Source organism: Camelina sativa, chromosome 17, assembly GCF_000633955.1.
Source record: "Camelina sativa cultivar DH55 chromosome 17, Cs, whole genome shotgun sequence".
Lineage (NCBI taxonomy): Eukaryota > Viridiplantae > Streptophyta > Magnoliopsida > Brassicales > Brassicaceae > Camelina > Camelina sativa.
The window spans coordinates 3,031,136-3,046,340 of record NC_025701.1 but is presented as its reverse complement, the minus strand read 5'-3'; the positions used below and the strand labels follow the sequence as shown (position 1 = coordinate 3,046,340).

At 37.6% G+C, this 15,205-nt stretch overlaps 4 protein-coding genes across 8 annotated transcripts; 3 read left to right on the top strand and 1 right to left on the bottom strand.

Annotated features, from left to right (window-relative positions):
- Positions 1,156–3,074, top strand: LOC104754934 (dof zinc finger protein DOF1.1-like). 3 transcript variants are annotated; one of them, XM_010477225.2, is made up of 2 exons: positions 1,156–1,422; positions 1,713–3,074. In XM_010477225.2, the coding sequence occupies exons 1-2, from the start codon at positions 1,396–1,398 to the stop codon at positions 2,709–2,711; spliced, it is 1,026 nt and encodes a 341-aa protein (XP_010475527.1). In that variant the 5' UTR covers positions 1,156–1,395; the 3' UTR covers positions 2,712–3,074. The 3 variants fall into 3 exon arrangements, with proteins under 3 accessions (XP_010475527.1, XP_010475528.1, XP_010475529.1); XM_010477226.2 differs by having other exon boundaries at positions 1,420–1,471; XM_010477227.1 differs by lacking the exon at positions 1,156–1,422 and adding an exon at positions 1,487–1,609.
- On the bottom strand, positions 5,158–8,153 carry LOC104754933 (probable protein phosphatase 2C 4). The gene is made up of 4 exons (XM_010477224.2): positions 6,241–8,153; positions 6,051–6,164; positions 5,694–5,958; positions 5,158–5,605 (listed from the first exon to the last, which is right to left on the bottom strand). The coding sequence occupies exons 1-4, from the start codon at positions 7,726–7,728 to the stop codon at positions 5,490–5,492; spliced, it is 1,983 nt and encodes a 660-aa protein (XP_010475526.1). The 5' UTR covers positions 7,729–8,153; the 3' UTR covers positions 5,158–5,489.
- On the top strand, positions 9,904–12,348 carry LOC104754932 (protein TRM32-like). Of its 3 annotated transcripts, none has more exons than XM_010477221.1 (4): positions 9,904–9,991; positions 10,385–10,514; positions 10,609–11,637; positions 11,713–12,348. In XM_010477221.1, the coding sequence occupies exons 2-4, from the start codon at positions 10,400–10,402 to the stop codon at positions 12,240–12,242; spliced, it is 1,674 nt and encodes a 557-aa protein (XP_010475523.1). In that variant the 5' UTR covers positions 9,904–9,991; positions 10,385–10,399; the 3' UTR covers positions 12,243–12,348. The 3 variants fall into 3 exon arrangements, with proteins under 3 accessions (XP_010475523.1, XP_010475522.1, XP_010475524.1); XM_010477220.2 differs by having other exon boundaries at positions 9,918–10,132; XM_010477222.2 differs by having other exon boundaries at positions 9,920–10,132; positions 11,728–12,348.
- On the top strand, positions 12,480–14,721 carry LOC104754929 (probable GTP-binding protein OBGM, mitochondrial). Its single transcript, XM_010477219.2, has 5 exons — positions 12,480–12,739; positions 12,826–12,934; positions 13,081–13,163; positions 13,246–13,308; positions 13,397–14,721. Exons 1-5 carry the CDS (start codon positions 12,614–12,616, stop codon positions 14,483–14,485), a joined length of 1,470 nt encoding a protein of 489 aa, XP_010475521.1. The 5' UTR covers positions 12,480–12,613; the 3' UTR covers positions 14,486–14,721.

Sequence of the window (15,205 nt, the reverse complement as noted above, 5' to 3'; positions counted from 1 at the left end):
ATAAAAGTTGTAATTAATCGGAAACGAGCGACTCTTTCTTCTCTTTAAAAACCAAACTTCATTATCTACTAGAAGAAGTAAGACCGGCGGTCATGTTGGATTGTCTTCTAGTACTCTTGAGTTTTCATAAAATTATATAAATGGGGAAAAAATATTGAAATAATTACGGAAAACACATGTTATTTATCTAGCTTTTACGCTTATTTATGCTACTGAATGCAAATTTATTTAATTTGCATAATAGACAAGATCCCACCAAAAGTGTAATAGGGTATGATGATGATATACTTTATTTATGGCATATGGGGCTCGCCATCTACATTATAAAGAATAATTGTAGAAAATAATTTATTTTCGTAACTTAATTCCCCCAGTATAATACATCCATCTTTTTCATTAGGCACTAATTCGTTTATATTTGGCTAATAACAAAAATGTCTCTATAGAGAGGCACGTACGTAAGTGAGAAAAAGAGAAAGATAGGGAAGAGAATAGTTGAGTGTTCGGCGTTGGTGAGCTTCCATTATAATGAATAAAACGGCGCAGAATTGGGATTAAGATGATCAGAGTTATATGAGTTTAGTTTTTAAAGATTTCCGAGTTTTGATGAAATCTATGACAGGCCAGCGATTACTGTTGATGTTAGTATAAATTTTTCTGATTTGCATGGTTTATATATATATATAATTACGAAAAAAATTCGACTATGAAAAAAATGAGAAAACCAACAATACTATTGTAGGATAAACACGTAAATGTTTCTAAAAGTTGTAAAAGTACCTCGAAATATTTTTTAAAAAATTATATTAGAAAATTTAGTTAAAAAATTGTTATATTACATATTTATTTTACAAAATATATATTTAACGTTTCTTCAGATTAAAAAAAGTTATACAACTTTGTATAGTTTCGTCGAACGTTTCTTCTATATATATTATTCGATAGACGCCTAGGAGAGGAACCTTATAGGCGAAGGAAAACGTCCCCACTCAAACCCTAAAAATGGGAATCAGAAATTAAAATAACACATAAATGAAGTATAGAGACGCGTATACACATGAGAGTATGAGAGTGGAATTATAGAAATATATAGAAAACATAAAAAGAACCGAAATCAAACTCCTTTTCTTTTTTTCTCTCGTTAATTAAAAAAGCATTTTTCTTGCCTTTAATTTGTCTTTGTTCTCCTTCTCTCTTCTCACTTTCCTTTCTGATTTTGTGCTCTCTTAGCGTTTCTCTTTGGTCGTCTTGCTTCCTCTCTTTCGTTTTGCCTTTGTTTGTTTCTTTTTTTTGATTCCCCCACCAATTTTTTTCCTTGGAGTTCTTTCCCCTTAAAGATCCATCAAACTTTATTAAAGAAGGTAGAAGAAAGAGATAATAAAGGGTAGAAGAACAATGGCTTTCTCATCTAATTGGTCACAGGTTCACTTCTTCTTTGATCTTCCATTACTAAATGTTCTCTCCTCTTTTTGTAATTTCTCTCTTAAATTCTTCGTTGTTGTTTTGATTCGTTTTTGTAATAATTTTGATTCATTTCCAAAAGATATTCCTATTCTCGTCTTCTTTTCTATTACGCTTTCTTTAAAATTCCAACATCTATATATATATGGTATTTCTTGCTTTTTAAATACGTATTATATCACCCGTATTGAATTGAGGTTTCTTGGTTCTTTCTTTTATCTTGATTACTTTTTTTTTTCTTTTGGTTTCAGCCTACGAATTCGAATCATCAGCATCATCAGCACCAGCTTCACGAAAATGGAAGTATAGTTAGTGGCCACGGACTATTCTCTCACCAACTTCCACCTCTCCAAGCAAACCCTAACCCTAACCACCACCATGTCGTCGCTGCCTCTGCTGGTCTTCCGGCGAGGATGGGTGGATCGATGGCGGAGAGAGCGAGACAGGCCAAAATACCTCCGCCTGACGGACCCCTAAAGTGTCCTCGATGTGACTCCAGCAACACTAAGTTCTGTTACTACAACAACTATAACCTCACTCAGCCTCGTCACTTCTGCAAAGGTTGCCGTCGCTACTGGACACAAGGCGGCGCCCTGAGGAACGTCCCTGTCGGTGGAGGCTGCCGGAAGAATAACAAGAAGGGCAAAAATGGAAATTCAAAATCTTCTTCTTCGTCGTCCAAACAGTCTTCCACGGTCAACGCTCCAAGTCCAAGCACAGGACAGTTAAGGACTAATCATCAGTTCCCGTTTTCACCAACACTTTACAATCTCACTCAACTCGGAGGTATTGGTTTGAACTTAGCAGCTACTAATGGCAACAACCAAGCTCACCAGATCGGTTCGAGTTTGATGAACGATCTAGGGTTTCTTCATGTCGGAAATGGACGAAATACGCCAGCTCAGATTACTGGAAACATTCATGACAACAACAACAACAACAACAACAATGAAAACAACCTAATGACGTCTGTTGGATCGCTGAGTCCCTTCACCCTCTTCGATCCAGCAACAGGGTTATACCCTTTCCCGAACGAGGGTAATATGGGAAACAACGTCGGGATATCTTGTTCCACTACTTCTATGGTTGATTCTAGGGTTTACCAGACGCCTCCGGTGAAGATGGAAGAACAGCCAAATTTGGCCAACTTATCTAGACCGGCCTCCGGTTTGACGTCTCCGGGGAATCAAACAAATCAGTACTTTTGGACCGGTTCGGATTTCTCGGGTCCTTCTAATGAACTCTTGTGAGATTTTGTGTTTTGTCGGGTCATTAATGTATGTTTCGACGTGGAGATTGACTTAGATGACTACGAACGGTCAGGATTAAATGCATGCAGAGAGTATGGGTTCGGGACGATGATCATGGAGAAGTACTAGTGAGACAAAACTTAAAGGTATCTTAACTATAGTTTGTGGTTTTTACAACATAAAATCGATACTTCAGTTATATAATCAGGTGTGTGTCGTATAATTTGTTTGTATTGCGTGATTTCATGGTTGATCTGATTTCGAAGTTGCAATTTCTCAATACGTGCGTGTAACAGTTCAATTTGTATACTCTTTAATCTGAATTTTATCGAACATATATCATATATTCCAGCTTGTTCTAAACTTCTAGTTATACTTTAGTTTCCGTTTCAAGATTGAGTGTTTGACTATGGCTCATATGTTAATTTGCGTTACCAAACCGAGTGGTGAACATTACTAATGATTCATCGTATATTAATTGTTCATATGATATGTAAAAGCTATGGATAATTCATAAAGTAAAAAGGTTGTCACTGACTAAGGGGAACTTGAACATATATGATCCCGTGTCTCTCTGGATGCTACCTTTTAAAACTCCCAAAATACAATTTTCACATATTTTTAGGAGCTTCTTTTTCCTTTACAGTCATCTTACGAATCTGTGTGTCAGTATGTTTGTGTGAATGCATGATCCTTAATATATATATTCCTTAGGTATATACAAACATGTTTATGTCTACACGTAGATATTATTAATTCAAGAATATACTTTCTGCATGGATTAAAGCATATAAACTTACGTACATTCTTTTCTTAGAACTGTTTAAGCAAAAAGTATACTAGTCAGATCTCCGGATATGAACGTTTATATATACATACATATATACTACACAATCAAGCTAAAGCCAACCTTTTTTTTATTGCACTAGTTTGGTAACTGGTTATACTGCAGATCCTCGATGTACTGTAACTAAGTTGGGGACGAGAATCAGTTGGTTGTGACTTAGATAGTACGTAGAGTCTAATGTGAAAACTTTGTCGTTTGATTGATTATGTTTGCTGTTTAACAAAACTTATTTGGAAGAAAATGTAACTTTAGTTGTGTTTGGTAATTTGCAATGAAAACGATAATTTTCCAATGATACCACATCATATAATACGTTAGAAAAAGGTGGGAGAGAATATAATGAAGAAAACGTTAAAGAAAAAGATTGACACGGAAAGCAATGCAGACAGAGATTTGAATTACTTTTGTCCTTACCCCTAACTTTCCACTTTTTAACGGTAGGGTTAAAATCATTTGAAAATACTTTTTTGACTGTTACTTTTTCTTTAAAAAACTTATTTTCTTGCTTACGAGTCCTTCATGTTTTTTTCTTTTTACATGAGTAAATAAAATGCTAAAATAGAGAAGAAGAAGAAAAGAAATGATGCGGAATAGTGATATGTCAATTTTTCAATTTGTCATCATTATAGAAATTATTAAGGACATAACCAGCCTATGAAACTAACTGGGCTTATAATTTTGATAGAGCCCAATAATTGATGTTGGATTGATGGTTGATGTTGGCCCAATAATTCACATCCACAAACTTTGTCCCCTGATCCCAACATTGTGCACACTTTGCAAATTCATCAAGTAATAAACTAGAACATCGGCATTCGGCATCTCGTCACACTGTTTGGCTGTTGTCTGAAACATGATCACTCATTCACTTGTGTATGCGTACTTAACCAAATGTCTACAACATGGGCTGGTATTTAACGAAGAGGCCACTGCCCACTGGAAGAACTTTTCCATATACTGAAATTTTAACTCCCAAATCTGACATTGTATTTGTTGGGCATTATCATCTTGCACATGCTCACAAGAAAGCCGCCTGTTGGGTTGGGTGGACAAGTGCAAACGTCGGTTACTGTGCTGTGAACCAAACAATAAAGACAGACCTGGTCTAACAACGGCCAAACTAGTGTTGGCAGTCTGTTTTTTTGAAGTAATTGGCTTACTATCAAAATCTTGCTATACATACATTTAACTCTGTGGATCTACTTGTATACAAGATGTACAATAGACAAACGGCCGTTGGATTGCTGGTTGATGTTGACCCAAGGCCACTAAACTGGACTGTTTCTTCACAACAAAACAATAGGCATAAAATATAGTGTGAAAGTAATCAAACTCTTGACAGTCAAAAAAGGCAACCCAAAAGGGTAGAAACTAAAAATGGACAGCTAACAAAGGTAAAAAAGAAAGAAAGAAAGTGAAGTCAACATTGTGAAAAGCAAGTGTTACATAAAGACAAGAAGTTACATAAAGGTTGAATATAAAGACAAGAAGTTACATAAAACATAAAATTCCAAATTTAATAAAAACCAAGTTCCCTGAACTGGAAGAAACTAGTACATAAAAACAAATAGAGGCCAAAAGATTTGGTGAAACAAAAAAAAAACAGAGAGAGGAAGTGAATTAAATGTTAGGGAAAGTGCATAACTTCCTGAACCACTACCACTACTGCTACGTAACTCATTATCTCATACTACCAATTACCAAACCTCTTTCAATTCCTTCATTAACTTCTCTATTCACATACAGTTAGTAGTTGGAAGAAACTTACATTCAAAGAACCAACCTTTGACCACTAATTTATGACACACTAAGGAGGGTTCCTAATTAGTTTGCCAAAACTTTTTTTTTTTATTCTCTGTTTATCAACATTATACATGATTCAGAGCCGATGAGAGATCGATCTCTTTCTCCATGATAAGGATTATTTTTTTTTATACACAAGATTTCCACATTCTTCCTTCTAAAGAGATCACTACTATTGAAACATCATCATGGTATCGTCTTCGTTCACCTTGTGGTATCTCTAGCAATTCATGGAAATCCATACCTACAATTTTAAAAAGACATCAATTAAGACAAACTAAAATCGATCATGGAACAGAAGAAACAGAAGAATGTAAGAACATTCACCATACCAGCTTTCTTAGCAGCTCTAAACAAAAGCTCTTGCACAAGATGCTGAGCTGGATCTCCTTCAGGTTGTAATGTGATGAAGAGCTCAACCTCTGAAACCGCTTCTTCGTTTGTAAAGTATTGGTAGAGTCCGTCTGATGATAGTATTAGAAACCGGTCCTTGGACCCTAATCTATGGTGGTAGAGAGACGGTAAGCAGTTAATGTACGGAGACTTCCCTACGTAATCAATTTGGAACATCTCAAGAAGCGCATTGTTCCACTTAGGCTGCAAAAATAACATCAACCAAAGTGTCATTAGATCAAAATCACATATAACCACCATATTGCATGACAAAAAGTCATATGAAATATACATACCTGCTTTAGGAAACCGGCACCAAACGCTCTTGTAACCTTCAACGAGCCTTTAACCCGTTCATTCGTCACAGCTGTAGCATCATCCGGATGCTCGTTTCTGATTCTCTCAACTTCCTACGAAACCACAAGAATATAACAAATGAGTGATTGAGCAACAACCAAAGTATACAATGTGTTTAGTTTAACTTACTTCTTCTATATTTGTGCTGTGATCAACAGTGAGCTGAAAAGCCGATAAATTCGGGACTTGATCACCCTCACAACCATCCAAATCATTCATCATGGTCTCTTCATTGATCCGTTCCAAATCCTGTCTAATCTTAGCTAACCAGTAATCAGGCTCTGACTTCTGACCAAGCACAGCTCTACTATCCCCAACGTTCATCACATAAATATCTTCACCTTTCATCAACATGACAAGCACACAAGAACCCATCAAAGCTAACTCAGGATTCTCTTCCAGCATCTTATCTGCAGTATCTAAGTAAGCTTCCTCTGTTTTCCTCAGAGCTTGAGACAGAGCTTCCAAAACCTCGGAATGATTCGTCAACCGATCAGACCCACCACCACTTTGTCTCCGGTTTATCTGTTCCTTTAACCGACGGTCAAGATCTTGACTCTCACGATCCCACTCACATCTCCACCATCGCTCATTATTTGAACACGATTCGTCTCCGTTGGTTCTTTCTAGATTCTGAGATTTGGATTCATCATCCCATAACAAACCTTTAAGCTCCTTATGGAGTACGGAGTAAAGATGAGAGAGAAGATAATCCGGCGCATCTGGACCGTTGAATCCGTCGTAGATTCCAACGAAAAGCCAACCGTGCTCCTCAGATACAACCACGTGTACTCGATCCTCACCGGCTTTACCCTGAGCCCACTGAAGATTCTGGCTTTCGAGCGAAACGTCGTCGTCTAAGCTTACTTCGCTGCTAAAGTTCAAACTGTTCACTGTGAGGTTCTCGTTGTGCTGCAAGTTTCGGCTTTTCTCCGACTTGAGTCCCCAATGATCGGAATCTTTAACGGATTTGATCGGAGCAACGATGGAGTTTTGCCCTCTAGAAACAGTCTTCGAGATTGCTCTACGGAGGATCCGAACTAAAGATCGTTTTCTTGACCCGACCCGTAAAGCTAAACCGTGAGAGAAGCTACGTTGGAACTGATGATGATTATGATCGGAGGAGTTTTGCTTATCAAGCGGACCTGAGAATAACCCGACCCGATCAAGAGGACCCGACATGAACCCTCTCTCGATCGGACCTGAAAGGAACCCTCTTTCGATCGGACCCGAGCCTAAAACGATCGGACCGGAGCTTTTAGGGATCGGCTGAAGAGGGATTGAAGAAAACGAAGTCGTGCTCTCGAATGCGGCGGCTCGGTCTATGTGACCGTACGGATCGTAGAGAGAAGTTGAGAGAGGAGTAGCTGTGTTGGCGCTTACGGAAGCGCCGGAGATTGTACGGAACATGGTCGTCGTTGTATCTTCCTCTGAATGAACCTTTGAGGATGATGAGATTAGAGTTGGTTCGGGACGTACGTAGCAGAAGGAGTGACCTAAACCTTCGTCTAAAGGATCCGGTAGAAGAACAGAGATGTTTTTTTGATTCCGGTAACGTTCTCCTCCTCCGCCTCCGCCTGTGAAACACATACTCAGTTTTGTTACTCCGTTACCCATCAAAGAAACTTTTTTTTTTTCCAAGGAGTTTCAAAGTCAATAGACGATTTGAGAAAATTCAATATGAGATTGATTCATCAATGGAAGAAAAAATCAGAGAAGGTGAAAGAAGTAATTAAAGAGAGAGAGAGAGAGAGAGAGAAGAGTTGACTTATGTGCAAAGAGAAAATGATTTTTCTAGTAACCCAATTTGTATTAAATATCGAATATAAGAAAAAGAGAAAAATAGAAGAGATATTATTCGTTTTTTTGTCTGATTTAAAAAATCGCTGATAAGGAAAAAAAAAACAAACAGAAATTATAAATAGTAGATGAAAAAAAGTGTGACGTTGAAAAGAAGTAAATGAAAATTTCGCAGAGAGTTGTAACAACAACTACTAATAAGGAAACGAGTGAGGAGGCATTGACTTAAAAGAGTTTTTAAGTCAGGGGTTTCTGTTTAAATGGGGAAAGATGGTTATAATTAAGGACCACTCTCGTATTAGTGTGTGCATGCATGCACGCGCTCTTCTCTGGTGTGTGAGTCATGACCGCCGTACGAGAGGAGTTGGAAGACGGAGTCTTCTTCTTCTTCTTCTTCTTCTTCTTCTTTATGCGTGTGTGAGAAACGTATATCCAATACGTTCTTTTGTCCTTTTTAAAGAGGTGTAATCTATACGGCACAATGGAGCGTGGACTTTTACTTACGCGTGAAAACTCCCCATTGCAAGTAAAACGACTTGCTTACAAACTTAGCTGCGGAAAACTAGGAAAGGGCCAATTAAGGAACTTGCGTAGATGATCGATCTTATGGCTTATGGGCTAATTTGAATAACATGTATAGTACAAAACAAAAAAAAACTGTATTTGTATAAGAAGTCAAAAGGAGTGCCACAAAATTCTCTCATTTGTTTTCGTTTCGGCAATCGCCGTTGGATCCCGTGTTCATTAGAGAGGATCAGATGGGCTATGAGACAACCACGTGTCATGTTGTCACTGACGGCCTCGTTTTCTTCAATCTCTTCGTCAACTTTCATAATTCCTTTCTCCCCCCCACCACCACTATCTCTTACGTCATTCATATTTTTATAAATTTTGGACTTTTCTTTCATTTTTTTTGTTACTTCTAATTTCTTGTTGTTCGTCAACAAAATTATATGAATGTGTTTATTAGTTCATTTTTATGAAGTTTGGTGGCAATATTCATTTACTTTGGTTGGGGCAGTTGTGAATCATTACTATTCTTAATCACGCCAAGCCAACTAAAGTCTTTGACTTCGTTTTCTTACTTACGTTTTGTTTAAAGATTTTTTTTAGTTCGATAGGAACAGACTTAAATTAATAAATAGATAAGCAACTATTTTTATATACATGTTCATAGCGACCACTTGCTAAACAAGATTATCTAAATCCCTTTTGTTTTGTTTTTTTCTTCTTCTTTTCTTGCTAACAGTATTTGGTAAAACACGAAACGTGATTGGGGTTTCTTAATCTTTCCAAGTCAACCTTGAGTTTCAAGGTCAATTCTGGCTTACATTTTACTGTTTATATCGAACTAGATATCCTATGATCATTTGACAGAATTGTAACATTAAACAAATGAAACCTAGCTAAGTAGCCAAAAAGATGGCCTACCTTCCTCCCATAAAACAGGTATCAACAGATTTGCCACAAACACAAGTAGCCTAACAACTACTCCTTCCTACTTTGGTTGCTCACATACTTTCTTACCAGCGCAGTTCTAGAAACCTTTTTAACACATATAAATTGGTTAATTAACCGCAAGATTTTTGTTATGAAAATTTCTGGATCAGAACTTTTGCTCTTTTTATTTAAATAATCGTTTGTAAAGAAGGTTTATACACTGTGTTAGACCAAGCTCTTAATTTGGTAGAAACTAAACAATACTACTAAAACTGATCGAAACTGACCTAATGTCTCTACAAAATTATTAAAATTTAAAATAGCTTTTAATTAAATATAAATGTGCACTAAATAAAAAAACTAATATCAGTAAAATAAGAGAAAATAAATTATGAAATTCAATAATAAATTAAAATATATTAGATACGAATTTAATATAGGAAAATACATGTGTTTGAATGAGAACAAAAAAATATTCATGTATTTCTCGTGGCGTATGAGCGTTATACTATGCACATATGAAACAGACATTTTGACAGTTTTCTACAAGTAGACCTGGCCATAGTTGGCGGGTAAAGAAAGTAGAACCACATACGAGAACGAAAAGTCTCCACTTTATTCCCTGGTCTTCTTGTTCAAGGTCTTTCTTTCTTCTTTCTTCCAGACCACCTTCCGTTGCATCATCATCCCCTTCTTTCAGCTTACATATGTTCTTCTTCGTTTGTAAAGAATCAAACTAGTATTATTTAGTTGCTTGTTGTTTCTTTCTCTTCTTGATCAGGTCAGCTTCTACCGTATAACTTTTTATTTAACGGATTTGATTCCTCTTTTGCTTAGTTTTTTTTTATCGATAGATGGATGATTTGATTATATATTGGTTGGATTTTGACGATTTCAGAAAAGCTACCAAGTCTCTGTGTTTCTGACTTAACTTGTCTGTGTTTTTTTTATAATCCGTCGCTGTTGAGTAATGAGTATAATACTCTGTCTTTCAGACCGTTCTTGGCTAAAAAAAACGTACTTTAATTGGCAGATCATTAGGTTTGAAATGGGGAAGCATTCGAGTCCAAAACATGGCAAAGACAATCACAAATCAGGATGGTTAGCTGGAATGCTTCATGTGCTTGACTTTCACCATTGGAGAACTAAGAACCGACCAATCTGTAAGCCTGTTTTGTATTTTTTTTTTCAAAGTATTTTTATGGTTTGTTAAAGAAAATGATTGTGTTGAATGATTCTTTTACTCTGTTTTCATAGGTTGGAAGACCCCAAGAACTCATTCCTTGATGCGTGGTGAAACAGAGGAACATGAACCGTTTCTTGATTCTAAGGATGAAGATTCAAAGCTAGTTAATGTTGTTGCAGATAATAATAAGCCAACGAGACCAGAAGCAAAACTGAAGAAGATGATGACTACGAAGCAAGTAACTGAGTACGTTGATTTTCTTGAAATCCTAAGAAAAGAAGATGTTTTCGTCAAGATAATGAAAGATCAAGTCCAGATCAAGTCTAATCCAAGAGTTTTACCCAAGTCAGGCTCGTTTCCTATCTCACGCTCACCAAGTCCTGCTAAAATTGATCACAAGCAGAAGGAGAACTGGTATTCTCCAAACCAAAACGGTGCGGTTTTGAATTTGAATGTTCCAAGAGACACTACTTCTCAAGAACACAAACCAATCTCTCCTTCTCGTGGCTCAGCTGATGATGATCATGTGTTTATTAACCACACTGTTATAAACGGGTTTAGAGAAATCAAGAAGTTGCTCAAAAACGCACTTAAAGACCGAAGTCACACAAGGAAGAAGAACAAGAAGGTTTCGGATGTCGCTAAAGATGATTATGTGGGGAGATACTCTCAACTCTTGGAGCATAGTTTTAGAAGAGAAGGTGGTGAATTGCGTTCAAAGAGCTTAAAACTTTCATATGAAGATAGAAAGAGCGATTCGAGTAAACCACAATTCTTCAGACGGATTTCGTCCTTATCGAGTCTTGAAGTTCTTGGTTCATTTCTGACCGACCTTCCCCGAGACAGTTCTACTTCCCAACTGGAACCTAGGAAATATGTAGACCAAGATACTAACTTTGGATCCAAGAAATCTTTGTTGTTATCAGAATCTCCGGTAAGAGCAGAGAAGGAAGAAAAATACGTGGTGCAAGAAGAGAGAAGCCAAGAAAATCACTTAGACAGCCCAAACCAAAGAATCCTCCAACAAGATCCAGATTCTGTTCCTAGCACTAGTTCTTTGGAAGACACTGCACAAAAGACTGAAACTTTACACTCACCAGGTAACCTCTTGAACGAACTATATAGATATCTTCATTCTTTGATAAGAGAATTATATGCAAATCTCAATCCTTTAGATGCTTGTTCTACAGGTTTAGGTCCAACTTCTGTAGAGATTTGCAACCATGAAGCAGAAGAAGAAGATGAAGATGCCTACTTCTGTTATGTAAAGAAGGTTTTAGAAGTTTCAGGCTTCCTTGACAACAAAGACAACGGAGAAAAATGGCACTCAGAGGAACAACCACTGAATCCATCACTAGTATACGAACTCGAGATACAAGAAGAAGCAGTAGAGAACAACAGAGAGCTTCTCTTTGATTTGGTTAACGAGGCAATCGTCGAGACTCACAACCAATCATACATATACTTTCCTAAAACATTTCCGTATGGCAAACGTTATCTTGATGAGGTATGGGGAAGAGTCGAGTGGAACCTCTCTGGTTTGGGAGCTGAGAATAGAGATCGTTCGTTGGACGATATTGTAGGAAGAGATCTAACAAAAGCTGATGGTTGGATGAATCTACGAGGTGATTCTGAATGGCTTACTCTTGAGCTTGAAGATTTGATTTTTGATGATCTTCTAGATGAACTGCTTTGTCACTATTAGTATACATATACAGTTTGCAAATAGAAACCTCAAATTTGAATATTTCAGATAGATTTTTGCTTTTATTTTTGGATATACATGTATATAAATATGTGTTTGATACAAATTTTTTGATGAATAAAGTATTTTTTTTTTTGTAAGAGTTAAATTAGTTAATTGGATAATTCAGTCCATTTATTATCACTAAATGGGCCGTTGTTAATTTATTGGGCCGAGCCTGTTACGTTAAACCCTGAAGCCATCGCTTCTGTAGTTCTGCTCCGTCTCCTCCGACCACCACCGCGGCGACTTCGATTGATCAATTACCTCAGCGGGACACTTCCCTGTGTCTTAGTTTACTGTAACCTTAGGAGATTCGTCGGAAAAAGGTGATGTGGCTAAGCAGGGTTCGATACTTGGGATCTTACGGAAGAACTCAAAAACCGCCATGGATGAGTTATCCAGTAGTATTCTACTCAGATTCGTCGGAGAAGAAAGGGAAAGAGACGCCTTTGCAGGTGATTTCATCATCTATTCACTTTCCCCACAAATAAAAATTCTCTCTTTTGCTTTTTTTCCTTACTGAATCTGATTTGTTGTGCAGGAGACTAGAATGAGAGATAGGTTTACTCTTTACGCACGTGGCGGTGAAGGTGGCAGTGGTTGTTCCAGCGTCCGACGGAGCCGTGCTGATCGCTATGGGAAACCTGATGGTACTATCTCCGAATTTGATATTACAGAATTGTTGAAGTGTTACCAATCCTTAGCTATGTTTTAGGTTTGTTGGTATACTTTAGAATTGGAACACTTTTTTGAGTGAATGTTTATGTTGTTGTAATGTAATTGGAACTAAGTTTAGGTGGAAATGGTGGGAGAGGAGGTGATGTGATATTAGAATGCACTCACGCTGTTTGGGATTTCAGCGGGTTACAGCCTCATGTTGTAAGTTTATGTCACTCTTTTCGTTTTCTGGAAAGATGTTTCCATGAGCATTTATCTTAAAATGGTTTTATGAGTTTTGTAGAAAGGTGGGAAAGCTGGACATGGAACTTCCAAGAACAGGATAGGAAACAGAGGAGAAGACAAGGTTTTATTCTATTTCTATTACTGTGTGTGTTGCTCTGCTTCTTTCTTTGTTTTTCTTCGGGAAATTATACATATTTGTGTTACTGTAGGTCCTGCAAGTGCCTATTGGAACAGTGATTCATCTTCAGGAGGGTGAGATTCCATCTCAGGTGGAAAATGAGTCTCCAAAAGATTTGGATCCATGGGACCTTCCTGGCGCACTGGTTGAGAATCCTGCACTCGAAGAGAACCTTGCTGCTCATGAGGAAACTATGCCTGAGTCTGTTGAAGTTGAGGTTGAGGAAGAGATTTTAACGAGACATTTAGGCATTCCAAATGAAGATGATTTTGAAGACAGCGAAGAAGAGGTTGATCAAATCAGATATAACGTTGCGGAATTAACACAACAAGGTCAGAGAATTATTATTGCTCGTGGTGGTGAAGGTGGTTTGGGTAACGTTTGTGGTACACGTTATGTAAGAGGCAGCAAGTTTGCTAAATCCGTTATCCGTCAACCTAAATTGAGGAGCATGGAGGACGATGCTGAAGATGAAGATGTACCGTCAAGTATCAAAGCCGGTTCGCTCGGTTCTGAGTCTGTTCTGATATTAGAGCTCAAGAGCATCGCCGACGTTGGCCTTGTTGGGTTGCCAAACGCAGGGAAAAGCACTCTTCTTGGTGCACTTTCCCGTGCTAAACCCCGCGTTGGCCACTATGCGTTCACGACACTCCGTCCCAACTTAGGAAATGTAAACTATGATGACTTCTCCATGACGGTAGCAGATATCCCGGGACTGATAAAAGGAGCTCATCAGAACCGGGGTTTAGGTCACAACTTTCTCCGTCACATCGAACGGACCAAAGTCTTGGCATATGTTGTGGATTTAGCATCAGGGCTAGATGGTTGCAGAGGAGTGACACCGTGGCAACAACTGAGAGATCTGGTGATGGAGCTTGAGTTCCATGAAGAAGGGTTATCTGATAGGTCGTCTTTGATTGTAGCAAATAAGATCGATGAGGATGGTGCAGAAGAGAGATTGAAAGAACTTGAGAGGAGAGTGAAAGGAGTGAGAATATTTCCGGTTTGCGCAGTTCTTGAAGAAGGCGTGGCTGAGCTTAAAGATGGTCTGAAAATGCTTGTAGACGGTGATGGTGAGGGATTAGAGAGGTTAAAATTGGAGAATATCAAGGTTGACTAGTTTAGTTTTGTATCTCTTTTGACAACTTGTTTCAGTTGATCAACCAATTTTTCCTGTCCTGGAGAAGTCTCTCACCTGTTGTACAATGAAATATTTTCACAATTTTTTGATTGAATATTTCACATTGTCTAATAAAACAGGTTGATTATGAAAAATGCTAGAAGACAATACATAAACTTTATATATTTTTATCTTACGTTACAAATAAAATAAAAACATTACACAGCAGGAACAAGTCAAGCTTAATAATAGTAATAATAGTTATTACGCAAACGCAACACAATATGCCAAGCCTTTATTCCAACATACACAAATATTAGTAATCATCAAACACATATTTTCCCACTTTCCTTGGCATATATGATTTTAGACCACAATAGTTTCTTCAACAGCTACAGTTTGACCCGCAACTGCAGTTTGATCCGCAGCTGCAGTTGTCGCACTCCTGGTTGTAGTTCTTCTCGCAACTTCACCACACAAAAGCAAAAATTCAAAATTTAGTATTAATATGATGAGATATATTAAGCAACTACATACATACATATATATACAGGTAAAGAAGAGAGGGTCGAAGGCTTACCTGCAAGAGTCACCACATTTGCAGGAGGAGCCACATCCACAGTTAGAACCTGCCATTTCTCTTTTACTTCTCTTTGATTGATTTTTGTACTTTCTTTTCTTTTTCTTCTTCTGATGCTTTATGCTATTTAAACAAAGGGA

Excerpts from the sequence above, each read along its gene's own strand:
- LOC104754933 (XM_010477224.2), bottom strand. The coding sequence starts at position 7,728 with ATGGGTAACGGAGTAACAAAACTGAGTATGTGTTTCACAGGCGGAGGC. Across the intron at positions 6,165-6,240 it reads ACAGCACAAATATAGAAGAA|GAAGTTGAGAGAATCAGAAA; the intron begins GTAAGTTAAACT and ends GTGGTTTCGTAG. Across the intron at positions 5,959-6,050 it reads GTGCCGGTTTCCTAAAGCAG|CCTAAGTGGAACAATGCGCT; the intron begins GTATGTATATTT and ends TTATTTTTGCAG.
- LOC104754934 (XM_010477225.2), top strand. The coding sequence starts at position 1,396 with ATGGCTTTCTCATCTAATTGGTCACAG. Across the intron at positions 1,423-1,712 it reads TCTCATCTAATTGGTCACAG|CCTACGAATTCGAATCATCA; the intron begins GTTCACTTCTTC and ends TTTTGGTTTCAG.
- LOC104754929 (XM_010477219.2), top strand. The coding sequence starts at position 12,614 with ATGTGGCTAAGCAGGGTTCGATACTTGGGATCTTACGGAAGAACTCAA. Across the intron at positions 12,740-12,825 it reads GGAAAGAGACGCCTTTGCAG|GAGACTAGAATGAGAGATAG; the intron begins GTGATTTCATCA and ends TTTGTTGTGCAG. Across the intron at positions 13,164-13,245 it reads GCGGGTTACAGCCTCATGTT|AAAGGTGGGAAAGCTGGACA; the intron begins GTAAGTTTATGT and ends TGAGTTTTGTAG.
- LOC104754932 (XM_010477221.1), top strand. The coding sequence starts at position 10,400 with ATGGGGAAGCATTCGAGTCCAAAACATGGCAAAGACAATCACAAATCA. Across the intron at positions 10,515-10,608 it reads AACTAAGAACCGACCAATCT|GTTGGAAGACCCCAAGAACT; the intron begins GTAAGCCTGTTT and ends CTGTTTTCATAG. Across the intron at positions 11,638-11,712 it reads TGAAACTTTACACTCACCAG|ATGCTTGTTCTACAGGTTTA; the intron begins GTAACCTCTTGA and ends TCAATCCTTTAG.